The 20,158-nt window shown below is 40.9% G+C and overlaps 1 protein-coding gene across 1 annotated transcript in view; it reads right to left on the bottom strand.

The window, feature by feature from the left end:
- EPS8L2 (EPS8 like 2) overlaps positions 1–20,158 on the bottom strand; it is a 1,747,011-nt gene that overhangs the window by 871,815 nt on the left and 855,038 nt on the right. The window contains exon 5 of the mRNA XM_044059131.1: positions 707–868. Within this exon, the coding sequence (XP_043915066.1) occupies positions 707–868 (162 nt within the window). The remainder of the gene's footprint in view (positions 1–706; positions 869–20,158) is intronic.

Raw genomic sequence — 20,158 nt, 5'->3', positions numbered from 1 at the left:
AGCTTCCAAGCATGCAGAAACACAGAAGTGCTGTACTCTTCCTGAAAGTCATTACCTGAAGCATTGTACGAGTGACATACGTAGTTCTGCAGTCCTTACCTTGAAATAACACCAAACTATTGGATACTCCTGGATGGAATATATGGAAGCTGAGCTTTCAGGAAACTGAGTTTTGAAGAAATTGTGCACAATAGAATACAATCTCTTCTGACAGGAATCCTAGGGACAAATCTGGGAAAATGGAGCTTAACAAAATGACTGAGGGCACACAGGATGTACTCTGGGAATACAAAAAGGGCTAATTTAGAAATTGGTGTGATGGAAAGGAGTAGTTAAGCAAGAGAAAAGTTGCCTAGGGATTCACTGTATCAGCTGTGAAGGGTTTATCGTTTGAATTATTTTGCTCCAGTGTGGAAAACAAACCACTGGTAACAATAACTATGTAATGATGAATTTTCTGATCCAGGCAAGACAGACTCTCTTAGGAGATGTATGACATGTTCAACTGGCAGCAATTACAGAAATCGCTACAAAAACTACAAATGGTATGTAGGTAGTCCTGTTAACAAGTTGTATGCAGTCATAATACAATTTATGAAATGTAATTTACATTTAATATTAATGTTGCAAACAAAAACACAAGTCATTAAAAATGATAAAACCCTGTAAAGAGATATTCTTAGCTTCAACATCTGTTTTATTTTACCTGTGTTTGACAGTCAAGCAGCCGTATAGCAGTGCTGGTGACTGACAGCAACATTTCTTGGGTCCATATTTTTCCCTTTGATTCCAGAGCCACTAACTTCTTGATGGCATCGTCTGTAGTTACAATTGCTTCACTCTTGTCCATCATAAATGTTGCCAGATGCTGCAGAGAAAAGGTTTCAGACCTGTTTAATGATTATATTCCATACAGACTGTTACATAATGCAATAAATCTAAGCAGTAAATGTTGAAAGACAAGTCTAATTAGCAACAAATTAATATCAAAGTTCCACTCACAAACATGAAACTCACTGATGTGATTCTGAACTTTAATGTCACATGTACTATGGTAAATGGAATGCATGCTACAAAATAATAAAACTGTTTGCAGTATGTGACAAATTATCTGTGAGTCCCTTGAGTGAGTCTGCCCTGGACTTGTCTCAGTGAACTCTGATAATGCTGTCCACTTTAATACTACTACCATGCTTCAGTTTTACATTTTTTTACATTTAAAAGTTACCGTTTATGTTTATGAAGCACAGTTTAACACCACGGGAAAATGACGGTCAGCTTTTGCACATTCCCTGTGGGTGTTTAAAAAAAAAACATGGCAACTGAGCCATTAATATCCATTTCTACCCCAGGGGTATTATATACCATATTTCAGTAATAATTCTCTTTCTCATCCAAAAGCTTGAACTGCTATCTAATGGACAAGGAAGGCATTTCAAAGATTTGATTCTTGACTCTTTTTATCACCTTACTTGACCTAACTATGCCACAAGCATTTTGCTACATTGTAACAAAAAATAATCCATCACTGTAATAAATCTTGTATCTCTCAGAGAAAGACAAGAGGTGGGATTCAGAGAAATTACTGCTGTCGCACTATTAGGGTTTTATTGTTCTGCTTTTGTGGTATTAAGGCAAAAAAAAATCTTTGACATGCAAGAACCTCATGGGGCAAAACTTGTTGGCATGTTTTTGAAATGACCACAGCACAATTAGAAGTAACTAAGCTAATGTTCCCCCTACCAACCCATGCAACACTGTTGGACTGGCACTTAAAAGCATGTACATACACACACATGGCTTTGGAGTACTTGGTTGCTATGGTGATAGCCCTTGCTCCTGCCTCAGACATCAATAGATATAACACTGTCAAAAGACGGTGTACAGTTCTACTGCTTTGTTCTCCAATAGCAAGATACAAATTGCTGTACTATGCTATTCTTCAGCTTTCTTTAGCAAGATTACTGTAGTGTTACTTGCCAGAGCTTCCTTACTGCTAAAATGTTACAACAAACTTTGAATTGTTGCCTTACAATGCACTGATCAGTCTAGTTAGAAACAGGGATATGCAGTTCCCTATGCACTTCTGAATCATAGCCAAGGTGAAAAGTTAAGGAATCAAAACAGGTCTGTATCTGCAGTGGAACAGACCTCCTAAAGTTATGCATCAGTTCTTGTAAAATAAATGTGTATTGTACTACAAGGGTACACAACAAGATAGCAGTTAAATTTCAGTGATGATGCTCAAGATTACACATCTGAACTACAAAACCCAAGCTGGAACTTGGAAATGGAGGATGTATATCACTTTCACCAAAGTGTAAAGGTCCTACTACAACACAGAAGTTGGAAAGAAACTAGAAAAGAAGGAGACAAGGGTAATCAAGAACACAGATGGATATCATATCATTGCTATTTAATACAGCGGTAGAAGATCTTGCAGTCACTTAAAGATCATGTTTAAAGGCACGGAAAGTGTTTTTGTTTTCAAACAAAAGAAGTGTTCCAATGCATCTTTATACTAGTGAACTGTAGTGTGTGGGAAAAGAAAAGTGCACTTTGAAACCCTTAAAAACATTTTTAAGTTTTACATATTCCTTCTGAATGCAGAAGACTAAATGCAGTAAGCCGTGTTTTCAGCATTAATATTCATAGGAGGGCAGGAAGCAGTTATGCCATTCCGGGTTCCGGCTCTAATACTGCTGTATTAAACTGTTAATTTAACAGTTTGGCAATTACAGCACTAATTTACAATTACTTACCTATGCTAATCCAGCAGCATTAGAGCCGGAACCTGTAATGATGTAACCACACCTTGCCTCCTATGAATATTAATGCCATAAGCACAGCTTCTACATTTAGTCTTCTCTGTACCACAAAAATATTTAAAAAAATGTTCTTTAATGCACGAGTGTGAAACAAGCTTCTTTGTATAAAAAGCCTAATGGCCTCCTGTGCGGTACATAGCAGACTTGCTCTTGGGCTTCCTTCTTGATTTAACCCATTTTACTTTTTCTTTTTCACAGGCAAACCTTCAATTTAGCACTCTCAATACAACTGCAGGCTTCTCCCCCTCATTTTATCCTTGCATACCCATAATAATAAATGTGTCTTTGTGATCATTGTTTTACTTTTCTTGATCCAGAACTTTGGAAATAATTCTGTTTTCACCTGAAAAGTAGTACATCCTTCCCTATTTATAAAAAAGGAACTGGAAAAAAAACATTTTTTGAAAGCTGGAGAATGCAAATTCTTCCAAGACAATACTCCCACATAATCTCTCTAGTTTGTTCTATTGTTTCTGTGACACACTGTAACAAAAGTATGCCCTGCATATAGCACACATTAGCTCTAATATCCCTAATATTGTAAACATATGCTTTCCAGATTTGATATATTTATTTAAGTTCTATTTTTTCTACTATTTTCTTCAACTTTACGTGCTTCATGTTGTATATACTGCATTCACTATTTTACAAAAAAATGATGGTGGTATATTTTCTGTGCTGATATTTTACTTCAATTGTTTTATTGTGCATTTATATGTTAATTAAGAATGTACTCCCAGGTTGAGTCTAAAAAGATTGGTTCACTACTCAACCCCACTTAAATAGTGCAAGTAAATTAATAAATAAATACATACATACATACATACATACATAAGTAAATTAAATAAATAAATACATATGTTCATTTTTTAGAGAAAGAATATACAGGATGAACAAAATAATTATGGGAATCACAGTGGTAGTACCACCATCTAATTCATACGAATAATAAGAGGGTTCAGTCTAGTTCTAGAAGCGAAATGGAGAACAGATAGCATGATATAAAATAAAGTAGATGAAAAACAACTGATATTATAAATTGTTTTATTTGCACCATTTTAAATATTGATTTCATCTAGACTTATTTTTTAAATATTTATTTAATTTACTTTTTTTTTTTTACATTTTATCTCAAGCAGTGTTCTTAGTTTGTTACATCACTTTTGTCCCATAATGTTCAAAGTAATGCTATACATTCCCACACTGCAGACAGCACTATAGTGATATAATTAAACAGATAGCACTTTGAACATTTTACCATTTAATTAAGTTCTGCTTTTGTCACTGAAAAAAATGGTGTTTTTAAAGAACTTCAGTAACTATTTTCTTATTTTAGATAATACAGACTTGTTTAACAAACTGCAGCAGTTTTTGTTTCCTTTCCTTCTGCTATCACACATTCTTGAGTTTTTACATTTAGTTGCCCAAGTGTGAGTGGTAAACTGATCTCACAATAGCATGATACATACATATTTTCTTACAATTGCATCACAAACATTCTTTTGCGCACTTGAATTTTTGAAGTGTAAAAGAATTTTAAGAATGTTAATAAAATCGGCACTTCACATGATTTAGTAAATGATTTAAAGAAATAAGTATACTTCACCACAGCAAATATATTTTATTATACTAAGATAGTGTGACACAAAGCCAGTAGTCATACCAAAGGTCAGAAAATGCAAAGCAATATATTAACTTTTATAGTTATTACTCAGATATATAACTTTTATAGTTATTAGTCAGATATATAAGATGCACTCGAAACTCTCCTTAGCATGGAGAACATCGATATCTGTGTAGTAAGAGAAACCTGGTTCAAAGCTCCCGAGAGCACCCCAGCACTACCAGGTTATACTTCATACCATGCTTTTCAGCCCCAAAACTTGGACCGAACCACAAAAGGAGGGGGAGTATCAATATTCGTCAAAGATACCCACACCTCCAGGTTGGTGGCACAGCACGAAGCATCAGAGACTATCCATGTGCAACTAACAGTGGGTAAAACTGCCTTCCAGTTTATAGCCTGCTACAGACCACCCTCCCAAACCCAGGAACCCCACTCGGCCTTCCTGAGAACACTGGAAAATATGAAGGTCTCTCCAAACACCATTATATTGGGCGACTTCAACTACCCAAACATAGACTGGGAGCATTACTCTAGCTCAAACACCCTAGCCCAAAGGTTCCTAGAATTTATAAACTCAAATGCTGTGGAACAACTTGTTACCACTCCCATAAGAGGGGAAAACATACTGGACCTGATCATCACCAACATGGGGACTCTATGCTCCAGACCAGAAGTGTATGCCTCACTGGTAAGATCAGACCATAAACTAATCTCACTAGATATTCACATCCCGACCCCACCCCCTGCCCAGAAAACCACAGTGAAAAACTTATCTAAAGCAAATTTCACACTCCTCAAAACCGAGGTGGAATGCTTCAAAGCCCCCAGGCCCGTGGAAAATATGGCCCAGACTGCAGAATCCTTTATAAACGCATTCTATGAACACCTTCAGGAATGCATGGATCATGCAATCCCAAATAAAACCAAGACCCAATCCTCCAAAGGCAGACGTCCTGTCTGGTGGACCCCAGCCATAAACAAACTATACAATAGAATGAGGAAGCTACTACATGATAGAGCAAAATCCCAAAAAGAGAAGGCATCTCTGATCAGTATTAGCAAAAAACTACGGGCACTCATAAAATCGTCTAAGGCCAGCTTAGAGAGAAAAATTGCACAGGACACTAAGGATAATCACAAGGCTTTCTTTAGTTATGTTAGGAACCTGGGTGGGAATTCCCAGATATGCTCAGAATTAGTCCAAAATGACAAAAAATACACCGAACCCACAGACATTGCCAACATCCTAGCTGACAGGTTCAGCGCAACCCCCCCCCCACCAAAAGGGCAAATATCTATCCCAGCAGAGTGCTGCCCCCCTGACATCTCAGATGCTCAGGTAAGAGCCGCCCTCTCCAAAGCAAAAAACACAGCATCAATGGGACCAGACAGTGTCCCGGGTTGCGTCCTACATGAGCTCCAAGAAGAGCTAAACCCAAACATAAAACTACTGTTCAATCTCAGCCTTACTACAGGATATGTACCCAAAGAGTGGCGTACAGCAACAGTGGTCCCTCTCCACAAAGGTGGTGCCTCAACAGATCCTGGAAACTATCGCCCATAAGTCTGACTAGCTTGGTCTGCAAAACTATGGAAAGGATCATCATGGACCTCATAAATAAAGATATTGGGGACCTACAGACACTGGTTCCTACCCAGTTCGGCTTTGTTAAGGGCAGATCCTGCCTCTTAAACCTGGTTGATTTCTTTGAAACAGTCACCAAGGCCATTGGCGAGGGGAAGGTGGTCCACACAGCCTACCTGGACCTCGCAAAAGCCTTCAATACAATACCCCACTCGGGCATTATAGATAAGCTCACCAGCTTAAATATAAACCCCTATGTCACTAGATGGGTTGCAAACTGGCTCAAGGACAGAACCCACATGGTTAGAATTGCTGGAGCCATGTCAGACTCCAAACCAGTTACAAGTGGCGTCCCACAAGGCTCAGTCATGGGACCTCTCTTGTTCAGTATATATTTCTCGGAGGTACAGGCCAACATGGAAGGACTATGGCTGACCAAGTTCGCAGATGACTGCAAACTGGGCACCATAATCGACTCTCCAGCTGACACAAGCATCCTCCAAAAGGGCCTCATAGAAACAGACAACTGGTGCCAGAGCCATGGCCTCAAATTAAATGCCAAAAAGTGTATAGTCATCCCCTTTGGCAAAAACAAACTGCCCACAAATTACCACATAGGTGGTAATCCATTAAGTACGGAAGAAGTAATTAGGGACCTGGGTCCCAAGTTGATAGCAATCTCTCATTTGACAACCACGTGGCCAAAGTGGTTAGAAAAACATTTTATATAGCCCACCTAATCATGAAGGGATTCACATCTAGATCAGGGGAGGTCATCGTGCCTCTTTACTCATCCCTCATCAGGCCCATAATTGAGTACAATGCCCCTTTTGGGATGTACCTTACAAGACACCTGCAGCAACTGGAAAGACCCCAGAAGTACCTCACCAAGAGGATCAAAGGGCTCAAACAGATGCCATATGCTGCCCAGTTAAAGAAACTCCAGCTCTACTCAGTGGCATACCGCCTGCTCAGAGGTGATCTGTGCCTGACGTATAAAGCCATGTCCAACCCGGAATTAATGGACATGCTGCACCTCAGAAAATCCAAATCCCATCGAGCTACGCGCTCGAGAGACTTGAACCTCAGCACTGAAATAAATAGGACATGCTGGAGGGACAGATTCATAACCCAGAAGCTCCCTTCACTCTGGAATAAAATCCCAGTCCAGGTTAGGCAGAGTCCCTCATTGACTCTCTTCAAGAGGAATCTTGATGAGTGGATGGGAGATCGTAGGTTTACCCTGGGTATCACTTCTGTGTTACTGTTAGACAGAGGCACAGTATACTAACCTCGAAAAAGGGCATAGCAAAATTAATTTAAAATGGGTGGCGAAAGCCAAACACACTCTGGCTAGGCTTATAAATGCCCTAGGGCAGATACCCTAGTATGAACCTATGAACCTATGAACCTATACCCAACTCTGAGGTCAGGTCCTCAGAAAACATTGGGGAAAATCTTACGTGCTGCTTTATTCATATTTATGTTAACCGCACTGCTTGTCCATGTGCTGATGCCTTCACTGTATTCACAGAGATAATGAAAGACATACATTCATTCGTCGAGCTTCAGAAGGCTAAATGATTTCTGTAAAATGTATCAAACTTAACTTCCCCTTTATAGCATATGTTTGAGGATGACGTTATTTTATCTTTTCTTTTGAAAATAACTACATATAACCTTGTGTAAAGAGAACTTGTAAAATATATAATTCTTCAGTTTTTAGTATTTCATTATCTTTCTAAATGTGTGCTTTAAATTATAGAGAACTTATATAATTTAAGTTCTTTTTACTATGAAAATGTGAAAACCAGAATGTCAATGTGAACACCAGGATGTCAAGGACTCAAAATACCAAAACTATAACTCAAAACACAGACGGGCGAATAATTAATCTGCAAGTGTTTTTTTGCAAGGGCAAGCACCCTACTCCCTTACTACGGGAAGGTAGCTGCCACAGCCCCTGTGCTTATATGTTAACTCCACAGTCACATTAACTCAAAGAAGGCAGAAATCTCCCAAAACAAAAGAATCAGAGTGATTTCCTATGGAAAACAGTGACAAGCATTATGTATTCCTTGGCATTAATGCTTTGGAGAATTGAAGATTTGGGAGATTTATATGCACTACCTGTAGAGATATTCCCTTCAAAATTGTACTATCTACTTCTGTCCTGACAGATTCATAGAATATACAACGGATGTGTATTTTACAGTCTTCTTAAAATACAGTGTTTTAAACCTGATCTATTGAATTCTGCCTCAGTCACTGTTTTAATATACAGCAAAATAAGACTGTTTATTTAATGGACTGGTTATTCAATTCTATCTTCTTATATTTACTTTATGCTATTTGAGGTCAGAGGGGAGCTGAAAATATCTATGAACCCAGCTGATATAATTAGAAAATTAATCATAATAAAAGTAATTTGTTAACGAGGTAGACCCAGTGGACATACAATACCTTTTCAGGTGCAACTCAGGAGCTATGTCTAGTTAAGTGACTTGCTCAAGGTCAGATATTATGCAAATGAAGGCTGAGGGAATCATACCCTGTACTGCAGGAACTACAGTCCATAGTCCTAGCCTTCTTTGCCAAGTGTCTTTTTCTGAATGGAATGCCAGTTCATTGTAGGACAGAACCAAACATAATTCACAGAAAAAGAGTCTGATGAATAATAATGCAGTGTTTGATCATGTCAAGATGCAGAAGGCTATCCCAACTCAGTGCTGTACCTTTAATTACAGTTAGGGCATCCATCTATCCAGTACTGTCAAGTCACATACAACTCCTACAGTGACTCCCACGAACAGCCGCTGCCATCCACATTCCATACAAACACCACTGTGGACAATTTAGAGTCAGAATCCATCTAACACAGCTTTGAGGTGTGGGAGGAAACTGGAGTACCCAGAAAAGTCCCAAGCAAACAAAGGAAGGAAATGCAGGTTCCACAGAGAAGTCAACCCAGCCAAGAACTGAACCAGTGAACCTCTTACTGTGAGGCAGCAATGCTGTTCAGTGCATCACTGTGCTGCTTGATTTGAGTATACAGTTTCCTTACGTTGTAGACTTATCCTATGCACTCATCATCTTCCACAATATTACAGTAACACTTGATAATGAATGATACAGTGTTGCACATGTAAGAATGTTATACTTTCAATGTTTATACACAAAGGTACACACAGCTGAACTACAGAATGAATGATGCAGCCAGTTTCTAATGACTCAGCCCTTTGCTGCTACTTCCATGTAATCTCTCAGTAATACCTACTGTTACAGGATAACTGTTCTTTCATTTTGTATTTTAGTTAGCCACAGAGCATAGTATTAATATACGGCTGATATAGTGTGTATTTGCAGATATACACACACACACACACACACACACACACACACACACACACACACATATATATATATATATATATGTGTGTGTGTGTGTGTGTGTGTGTGTGTGTGTGCGCACAAGTGTGCACCCTGCTTTATATCTAAATGCTCATTTAATGATATCTGTTTAAATGACCACATTTGGTTGATATATGTAGATGGTCAACATGTGTGTGAGATAGGCAATACCCCACTAGGAGAATATTCCCTTTCTCTAGAGATTGTGTGATGTCAGAGTTAGTATATATGCAACAGTAGGAGCAGTCCTGCAAAAAACAATGCCTGCATGGATGATCAGTTTGTCAACCTTCTGTGGTGACTATTGTGGTGTAGACTATAAAAATAGAGCATGAACCTATTCTGGGCCTGATATGTATAGTATGTGCAAGTAGGAAGCTATCTGCATCATATGAGACTAGATGGAGAGAAAGAAAAGTAACATTTTTATTTGCACATTATAACATGATATGAACACTTCTTTATGAGAGACTTTACTTACTATGACAGCTGCTAACTGTTCGCATAGATTCCAACCTGCTTGATGTACTATATGCCTAGACTACCCCCTTTTCTTTGTAACAGGAACATGATGCTTCTTTGTACAGGCTCTCTTTCAGTATATTTTTGAAACTGTCTGTTATGCCTTTTTGTCTGGTTTCATATGACAGATGATTGGATTCCACAATGCTGGGAACAATTTACAGAAGGTTCTTTCACCAGCAGTGGTGCGAATTTGGATCTAACTAGGATTATGGCATTACCAGCATAATCTCCTGGGATTAATTTTATGGTCTGATTTGTACTTTGGACTTCAGTGGTGGGCAGTGTCCTTGATTGAGAATTTGGAAAATTAGATAGGGCAAAAGAAAGCTTGCCCTTTCACTGAATGGTAACCATTTACAGTGCTCCAACAGGTAGCACTGGTGGATTCTTTGGTCAGTGAGAGGAATGAGTCTGTATATTTGTTAATCTGTTTGCAGTTTTTAAGTTTTTGTGCTACAGTAGAATGTCAGTAAAGACAGTCCATATTCCACATGGGGTATTAATACATTACTTTGCTAAGGCTTTGCAGTTTTTTTGTGTTAGCAGAATGGAGATTTTATAACAAGAGTTTGAGATAGGAAAGGGTTTGGTAATGATGCTGTCAATGTGCGTTTTCTGAAGGAATGAGGGGTGCCTAGGGTAAGTGCTACTTACTTTTGTTCCAAGACTAGTCTGGGAATGTTGCCATTTAGGCCAGCAATGCAAAACTGGGGACTTTTTGGAATCTTTTTGATGTTCCAAAGATTACAGTGATTGATTTTAAGGTGTTAAAGAGTAGTTTATTTTCATTATTCAAGTCCATAACTTTGTGAAAGTGGTTTGAAGTTTGTGCTTGAGGGTGTGTGGGTTACGACTGGATTCGAGGGCAAGGACACCATCAGTGTAGATGATAAGGCTAAGGTGTTTGAGGTCTGTGGTGATGTCACTAATAAAGAGAGAGAAATAAATGGACCATTTCCTGAAATATTCCCTTTTCTCTGACTTTCTATAGTTAGCTAAATAGCTTCCCAAACAGAGAACAGGTACCACAGAATTTAGACTAATGCACGAAAGCTTTGCACTTCTTTTGTTTCCAGAGACAGTTTAAGCAAAGTACAGCGTTGGCCGGATTCCAAAGTCTGGGTCGGGCGCCGGCTGGGATCTCCTCCTCCCCGGCGCTGGCTGGGGGTATAAAAAGCAAGCCTCAGCCCCATCTTCCAGGTGCCCTCCAAGGAGCTAAAATTTAGTGAATGGATTGTCCTTCAAGAATGCAACTGCAGTCCTGACATATGGGTTGAATACATAGCCAGTTGGGGGGGGTAGGATCTAAAGAGATAATGATGGTGTAGCTAAAATGCCTGCAGGACTGCAAAGCAAGCCTGCCTGGATCTAATGTCCTTTGTAGCCACCCCTTGTTCTGTCCAAGTAGTAGCGCAATTGCCTGTATGTGGAAAGAAAGTAGGCAGGTGAAATTGCTTTTAGAGAAACCCTGGATATCACTTTGGCAAAATGGAGGTACTGCCATGAGGGCCTGTATTCCGAACTCTCTTTTTGCTGTAATTAATTGCCAACAGGAAAACTGTTTTTTCCAGGATGCAATTCTGAAATGCTGATGACAAAAGGAGGCATGCAGGCACTGGTGGTTTTCTTGGAGGTTTAATAATATTTATCCTCTTAGAAAACTGTCTTAGCAGGATGATGAAAACACAGGGTGGATCACAGTTGTTTTGCTGAAATTGTTGAAGAGGATTATTTTTATGGAGGAAAATGAAAGGCCATTTGTCTACATTTCTGCCAAGTATTTGGGATAAGTTTTCCTGGTGGAAGGCCCTGCGTGCTTCAGTAAGATCTCTGAACTTTTTTTGGAGAGAGATAGGGAGAAAGGATGGAACCCTCCAGCAAGCTGTTTGCAATGCAGTTGCAGGTTGGGATGAACAGTCTGTAATAATGTGGCTTATAACAGGCAGCCTGGAGGCAGGAGCCATTATGCTCCTTAGTAATGGATACCAGTGCGTCTTGGCCCACACCTTGGTCATTAATGGTAGGGGTGTGGAAATGCATAGTTAGAGAATTCCAGCTGAAGAGGAGAGCATCCATTCTCCAGGCGGGAGGATGTGTGTTCCTGAGCACTTCTTCAGATGAATGATGATTGAGGTGTGCAATCTAATAGATGTATGTCTATGCATGAGCATGCATGGAATTGTGAAAAAATGCAACATCCATTCATCATGATCATGCGGGTTCATGTTAAACTGGGACAAACTGGGATTGCAACTGTATGTTCAGTTTCAGGGACTTTCCCAAAGAGTCATTGTAGTCTGTCTGCAGGGGGTAGAATGGGTGGTGCTCTTGTTTTGTGTTTATGTGACACAGTGGTGTGTTGTCTGTCTTTATTAGCAGAAGCTTGCTGAAGAAATTTCAATTTTCCTCGATTGCATGAATCACTGCCAAACTCTTCTGATTGATTGATGTGCACAGCCATTGCCCCTTTGCCCCCAGCCCCATGATGTGCGCCTCCTCCAATCCTCCCCCATCCTGAGCTATCTGCATCTGTTGGGAGGGCTTGTGGCTTGTTTGAGTGCTGACATGCATGTGCAATTACTGATGCCAGGCATTTCGTGAATACTCTGGCGGTAGAGTAGATAAGCCAAAGGCAATGCTGAATTGATATTGCTCTGATGACCCCTGAAAGAAATCTGAGGCATGCAGCTGCTGTGTGGACATGCAGGACATGCAGGTATGCCTCCTTGAGGTCCAGAGTAACAGCCAAGACCCATGGAAGCATGGCAAGAAGTTGCTGTAACATCAGCATTTTGATTTTTGGGCACAATAAGAGGACAAGTGCCTTGGTCAGCTATATCAGTCAGTCAAGTCATTGTTGTTGTCCTCGGAGCAGTAGTAATCTCGCGCCTTCTCTCTGATTGGTTAGTTGCCATTTGCCATTGGATGCTGGCCTATAACCTCTGTTGCCCTCAGCTTCCCCTTTTTTTCCTTTCCCCCCTTGTCAGTGTCTGAAGGGACAATTCTTCCAATTAATTAATGAACCTGGTTGAACCTGGGCTGAACCTGCTGAAATCTTTGACTTTTTTTTTGTTTTTTTCTTTTTCTTTTGTTCTCAATTGATTTCTACACATTCTTTTGCATTTCCATCACCAAATCTTATCTTTTTCCTTTTCTACTTTGAACTTCACTTTACTGTGATCTTCAACCAAGCATTTAAGCATGTAAGCCCTGTCCCCACAGTGCCATACATGAAGCTACCCACTGCCCCTATACCAGCTTCAACCACACTGAAAAACCATCAAAAGACCACCTGACCTTTTCCTATTCTTCTATCTAAAGGGCTCAGGAGGGAAAAAAATTTTAGGGAAAATGATCCAAAAAAAAATCCTGAAAAGAAAACATATGAAAAAAGAAATCCTGATACTGAAACAAAGTAGGTTCTACAGGTATAAACTTTGGGGCCCCCACCTCCAGGGACCTGCAAAGGATTTTTTGCCTGGCAAGGCCACCCTTTGGGCCCCCCTTGGAGCCTTTGTTTCCTGGGGAGGATGAGAAAAGGATTCTTATGAGTTTGAGGAACCTATAGATCTTCTGTGGGCTCAGGAGGAACCCTGTAAAGAGGGTCTGGAGAGACAGGAGATCAGTGAGAATCGAGTCTGATACAGTACATGGGGACATGATCAGGAGAATCCCTGGACACTGGGGCCTGTGTACAAGCAACAGGCCTGGTCTGCTTTTTCCTCTGAAGGTCATTGAAGGAGGCGGGGAAAATAAAGGGAGAATGAGAAGAAATGGAGAGAGGAATGGAGTGGAGGAGAGGAGGCAGGGGCTTAGCTGCCCCGTGCTGGGGAGTAACTTTGTCCACCGGTATGGTGTCAGGCAAATCTTGAGCTCGTTTCAGGAGGAAAAACAAACACCGGCCGGGTGGCGGGGACAGGACCGGAGGTGCGTGTGTCGTCGTGTCGGCGCCTGAGGAATTACCGTTACATTTCGAAGACCGGAAGAATTAGGTAGGTGGTATGCTTGGTGAGCGTCGAAGGGGAGGAATGTCGTGGAAGTCCCTCCCTCCCATTTCCTTCCAATATGTTGTAGAGTTTTGTTCCGACGGGCATGATATTTCCCATAAGAGTAAAAAAAGAATCAAAATTCTCCCCCCGCCTAAGTAAACGTGCCAAGAAGCAGCCAGGCACAGGCGGCGTCATGGTCTGACTGCAGTTGCATTCTTGAAGGACATCAACTACAGTTGCAAATAAGTTCTGTTTTAGACATCTGAAACCTTATAGCTCGACTAAAGAAAAAAATGCAATTTTGTTTGGAAGTCAAAATTATCATAAACTGAATATTAACTAAATGTCTTTGTTTAACTAATATTTATTTGTATCTTACTGCATCCAGTACTTTATCACTTCCCCTGTCTCTTAAGTATGATGAATGTTTGCAAATATATAAGATCAAGTATAAATATCTCCTCAGGTCTCCCCTAAAAAGAGGCCACTAGCCTGCTGGCAGTAACCTGATCAAAAGAGAATAAATTAATAAATAAGTAAATCATCAGCTCTCATCGCCTTAAGATTTCAATATGTTACAGTTAAATCAAGGCAACAGACTGGATGGTACAGGTTCTAAAACTAAGGTGCCTTGACTTCTAGGTACATCAGCAAGCTCCTGCCTGGTGCCCTGCAGAGTTCTTCAGCAGCAGAGAGACTTTGGAGTGATTAAGTATCATTTTTCTGCATTTTCTTGCTGCCTTTAGCTAATTCCACCTAAAATGCTGATTTTCTAGAGTTTCTGTGATTTAAAAAGCTTGTTTCAGCTACATATTGTACTTATTTTACTGCCTGCACTTTAACTAAGTCATTTTTGTGTTTAAATTACCTGTTTAACTGTTGTAGGCTACACACTCAAGTGTGACAGCCATTTCTGTGCATTTAAAGTGTTTTTTTGATGGTATCTAATTTATTTTCTGAAAAAAAAAAAAATATATATATACTTGTTTTCCTGGCTTTCTAAGCTAGTTTAGTCCAATTTTCAGGTTAGTGCTGAATTCAGGACTGTGTTACAAGTTTCTGTGTTTGCCCATACCTTACTTGGAAAGAAAGAAGTTTCTCTGTTCACTGATAAAGAGGGAGTTTTGAGCAGCCTATCTGTCCCTGGAGGAGTGGTTTCAGCCCAGTAATTAGTAGTTTATTGGCCATTTTGGGCTAATTTCTATCTCTTTCATTTCCCTGCTATAAAACCCGCATTTGTGTGTTTTTGCACGCTGGGCAGCGCCGGTTAGCTAGGGTATAAGTATTCCCGGCTCCACAAAGTCTACTCTTCAATTTTTCCCTTGGAACTAGGCAAACTTTCAACGTAAACACTTAAATAATTCCCTTCTCATCCCTGCACTTGCCCAAAACTCATAGCAAGCACTAATAAACCTTAGCACTAGACCCCCCTATACTGTAGAGAAGGACAAGGCTCTCTATTCGACCTTACCAGCCAATCAGTAAAACAGTTCACTGTACCTATCCAGGCATGTCCAAAGGGCATTTTCAGGTGTACTCTCCAGTCCAATTGGTGAATCTGGGTATTTTGAGGCAATGTTACAATTGCCTCATGTACACAGACAACCCTCTCCTCCTTCCACCAAACACTAATACATGCGAGAGATGCAATTATACAGCCAAACTGGAGACTAAGCTCTCTCAACTCAAGACTGGACCAGGCAGTCAAGAGGAGAAGGGAATTACTTGCATCACACCACCAGTCTCACATAGACCTATGAAACCAGCACTGGCAAAAAACATACATAAATACACAAAAACAAACTCGGAGGCTCTAAATAAAAATCTGCAAAAACAACAGAGACCTCCAAAGCAGACATCTAAGCAACCTCCACCTCCCAACGCAAACCATGAAACACATACTTCACAAAACCAGTGTGCCGCACAATCACAGCCCTTAAGGCAAAGTAACATACCCAACACACTAATAATAGGTGACTCTATAGTCAGGCACACTGACGTCCCATTCATTAGGCTGAACAAGGAGAAGGTTACTGTTAGTTGCCTGTCGGGTGTCAGGATCTGCCACATAACAAGCACTCAGGTCACTCCAGAACAAGTACAAATATGACTCTGTCATTGTCCATGTTGGTGTGAATCACCTGAGCCATACCTCCCTGGACTACATGAAAAGAGACATGGAGGAGCTCTCTGATCACGTAGCCCAGGCTGGTATGACCCTGACCCTGAGTAGCATCTTGCCCTCACCAAGAATGATACCACAGTATAGAGAAAAAATTATCAATATCAACAATTGGCTAAGCTTCTGGTGTCATTCAAAGGGGATCCACTGTCTGTCAGCCTGGGATGACATACTCAACAAGCCCTGCTGCTTTGCTAGAGATGGCTTGCACCTGTCATCCTTAGGCTTTCGAATACTGGCCAATGCTCTTGCCACCCCCATAGTGCCTTTTTTAGGCAAGGTTCAAAAGAAAACCCACCGCCGTAAATAGCACAAGTAACAAAAAACTGAGGATAATGCTGCTCAATGCTAGAAGTCTAAACCTCAAAATGCATGCACTCGAGGCACTCCTCAGTATGGAGAAAATCGATATATGTGCAGTAACAGAAACCTGGTTTAAGGCTCCAGAGAGCACCCCAGCACTACCAGGCTACAACTCATACCATACATTTCGACCACAAAACTCAGACCAAAATACAAAAGGCAGGGGGAGTATCCATATTCATCAAGGATACCCACACCTCCAGGTTAGTGGCACAGCACAATGCTTCAGAGATCATCCATGTGCAACTAACAATGGGCAAAACTGCTATTCAAATTATAGCTTGCTACAGATCACCCACCATGTCCCAGGACCCCCACTCCGCATTCCTGGAAACACTAAGAAACATAAAGGTCCTACCAAACACCCTGATATTGGGTGATTTCAATTATCCAAACATTAACTGTGAGAACTACTCAAATACAAACTCCCTGGACCAACATTTCCTAGAATTTACAAACTCAAATGCCCTGGATCAAGTGGTTAACACCCCCACCAGAGGTGACAACATATTGGACGTGGTCATTACCAACATGGGCGACTGGTGTTCCACACCGGGGGTCAACCCCTCACTGGTTAGATCTGACCATAAACTAATCACTCTGGATATCCACATTCTGCCACCACCCTCAGTCAAAGAAACCACAGTGAAAAACTTTTCAAAAGCAAACTTCACGTTACTTAAGACCAAGGTGGGAAGTTTCAAAGCCCCCATGCTAAAGGATAATGCTGTCCAAGCTGCAAAATCCTTTACTAATGCACTCTACTGGCACCTACAAGAATGCATGGATCGTGCTATCCCAAACAAAACCAAGACTCACTCCTCCAAGAAAAGGAAAAGAGTCTGGTGGACCCCTGCCATAAACAAGCTATACAATAGAAGGAGGAAACTAGTACAGAAAAGAGTAAAATCCCAAGAAAGGAAGACATCCCTGATCAGTATCAGCAAGAAACTACATTCCCTCATAAAATCATCCAAGGCTAGCTTCGAAAGAAAAATTGCCATGGACTCCAAAGATAACCACAAGGCATTCTTTAGCTATGTCAAGAATCTAAGTGACAATTCTCAGATCTGCTCAGAGTTAGTGCAGGATGGCACAAAATACACTGAACTGACCAATATAGCCAACATCCTGGCAGACAGGTTCAATGCAAACTTCACCCCTCTCTCACCCCCAAAAGCGCCCATAACTATACCAGAAGAATGTAGTGTCCCTGAAATCACAGACGCTCAGGTTAAAACAGCCCTCTCCAAATCCAAAAACACAGCATCGATGGGACCGGACGGTGTCCCAGGCTGTGTCCTACATGAGCTCAAAGATGAACTAACCCCTCACCTAAACACACTGTTTAAACTCAGCCTCTCCACAGGCTACGTGCCCACAGAGTGGTGCACAGCAATGGTTATTCCAGTCCACAAAGGTGGAGCCAAAATGGACCCTGGGAACTATCGCCCTATAAGCCTGACTAGCTTGGTTTGCAAAGCTATGGAGCACATCATCATCATGGATCTCATTAACAGAGACATTGGAAACCTCCAAACACTGGACCCTACCCAGTTCAGCTTTGTTAAGGGCAGATCATATCTCATAAACCTGGTGGACTTCTTTGAGACAGTTACCAAAGCTATAGACGAGGGAAAGGTGGACCACACAGCCTACCTAGTCCTCGCAAAGGCCTTCAACACCATTCCCCACTCAGGTATTATAGACAAGCTCACCAGCCTGAACATAAACCCCTACGTCACGAGATGGGTTGCCAACTGGCTCACCGACAGAACCCACATGGTAAGAGTTGCAGGAGCTAGGTCTGACTCTAAACAAGTGGCATTCCCAGGACTCAGTCCTAGGACCTCTCCTGTTCGTCATATACTTCCCAGAGGTACAGGCACGCATAGGAGGACTATGGCTCACCAAGTTCACAGACGACTGCAAACTAGGGGCTATAATTGACTCTCCGGCTGACACAGACATCCTCCAAAAGGGTCTCACTGAGACAGATACCTGGTGTCAAAACCATGGTCTCAAGCTAAATGCCAAAAAGTGCATAGTCATCCCCTTTGAAAAAAACAAAGTACCCACAAACTACCACATAGGTGGTAGCCCCCTAAATACGAAGACATAATAAGGGATCTGGGGACCCAAGTAGACAGAAACCTCTCCTTTGATAATCACATTGCCAAAGTGGTTAGAAAATCCTTCTATGTGGCCCACCTAATCACAAAAGGGTTTGCATCCAGATCGAAAGAGGTCATTGGGCCCTTCTCCGCATCACTCATCAGACCCATCATAGAGTACAATGCCCCATTTGGGATGTACCTTACAACACACCTGCAACAACTGAAAAGACCACAGACGTTCCTCACCAAGAGGATCACTGGCCTCAAGCAGATGCCCTATGCAGCTCGAAAGAAGAAACTCCAGCTGTACTCGGTTGCATACCGCCTACTCAGAGGTGATCTTTGCCTGACATACAAGGCCATGTCCATCCCGATGGACATGCTCCACCTAAAGAAAACCATATCCCCTCAAGCCACATGCTTCAGGAATCTAAACCTCACCGCAACAATAAATAGGATGTTTTGGAGGGATAGATTCCTGTCCCAGAGACTTCCCATGCTCTGGAACAAGATTCCAGTCTAAATTAGGCAGAGCTCCTTGCTAACCCTCTTCAAGAGAAACCTTGACGAGTGGATGGGAAACAGAAAGTTTACCTCAGGAATCACTTCAATGGCACTGCTGGACAGAGGCACAGGGAACTAATCTAAGGGAGCGGCGAAAACAAACCTATTCCAGCTAGGCTTATAAATGTCTTCAGGCAGATAGCCTAGTACCTACCTATGAACCTATTGCTACTCATTCACATCGTTTTTTCTCACCTTAATTAACTACAGGGAGACAAAAAGGTTAGCCTTCCTAGCATCAACATACATCTTTTTAGTTGTTTAATTCTGTTTTAAATATGACCTTTCATACCTTACACTTCATTACCACAACAGCTAGCTTTAAAATGGCTTCCTATTGAAATGTTGACACTCGAAATGCAGAAAAAAAAGACTGAAATCGCATAAGAATGAATCCCTAATATCAGTCTTCTACTTTAAACTTCTTTTTTGACAGAGGGACAATTCCCCCTACACCCCTGATGTGGGAACCAGGTCCCACCCCCCCAAACTTAGATATACTAACTCCACGATTACCATACCTCAGAGAAAAGGGAATATTTCAGGAAATGGCTATCTTGGGCATAATACACATACATCAATTTTTTTGTAAGTTCTGCCTCTGTGTTTTGGGACTAGGTTTTGTGCTGGCAACATTTCAAATGGTTACCTTTTTAATTCAGCAATTACCAAAATTATTCTTTTTTTTCTTCCCCATTTTTTTCTTATGCTTTTTTCAAGACTTTATTCTTTCTTTGTCTATTCTACATTTCTATTCAGTGTTGATTTGTGTGCATCTTTCTGTTATTAATGCCTTCCTATCATAGTGATGCCCTAAAGCTGACCCTCTAAAAGCTCATGACAGCCCTTGAAAGATACAATCACCTTTTATTCTGGACATTGGACAAATACAGTACCCTTAAACAAGTCCTGTTTTGCAATAAACTATTTCTATAAAACTTCAAAGCAGTCTTACCTAAAAGAGTTT

Source organism: Protopterus annectens, chromosome 17.part0, assembly GCF_019279795.1.
Source record: "Protopterus annectens isolate FY-2018-M chromosome 17.part0, PAN1.0, whole genome shotgun sequence".
Lineage (NCBI taxonomy): Eukaryota > Metazoa > Chordata > Ceratodontiformes > Protopteridae > Protopterus > Protopterus annectens.
The sequence above is the reverse complement of the archived record's forward strand: the minus strand, read 5'-3'. Positions and strand labels throughout refer to the sequence as shown.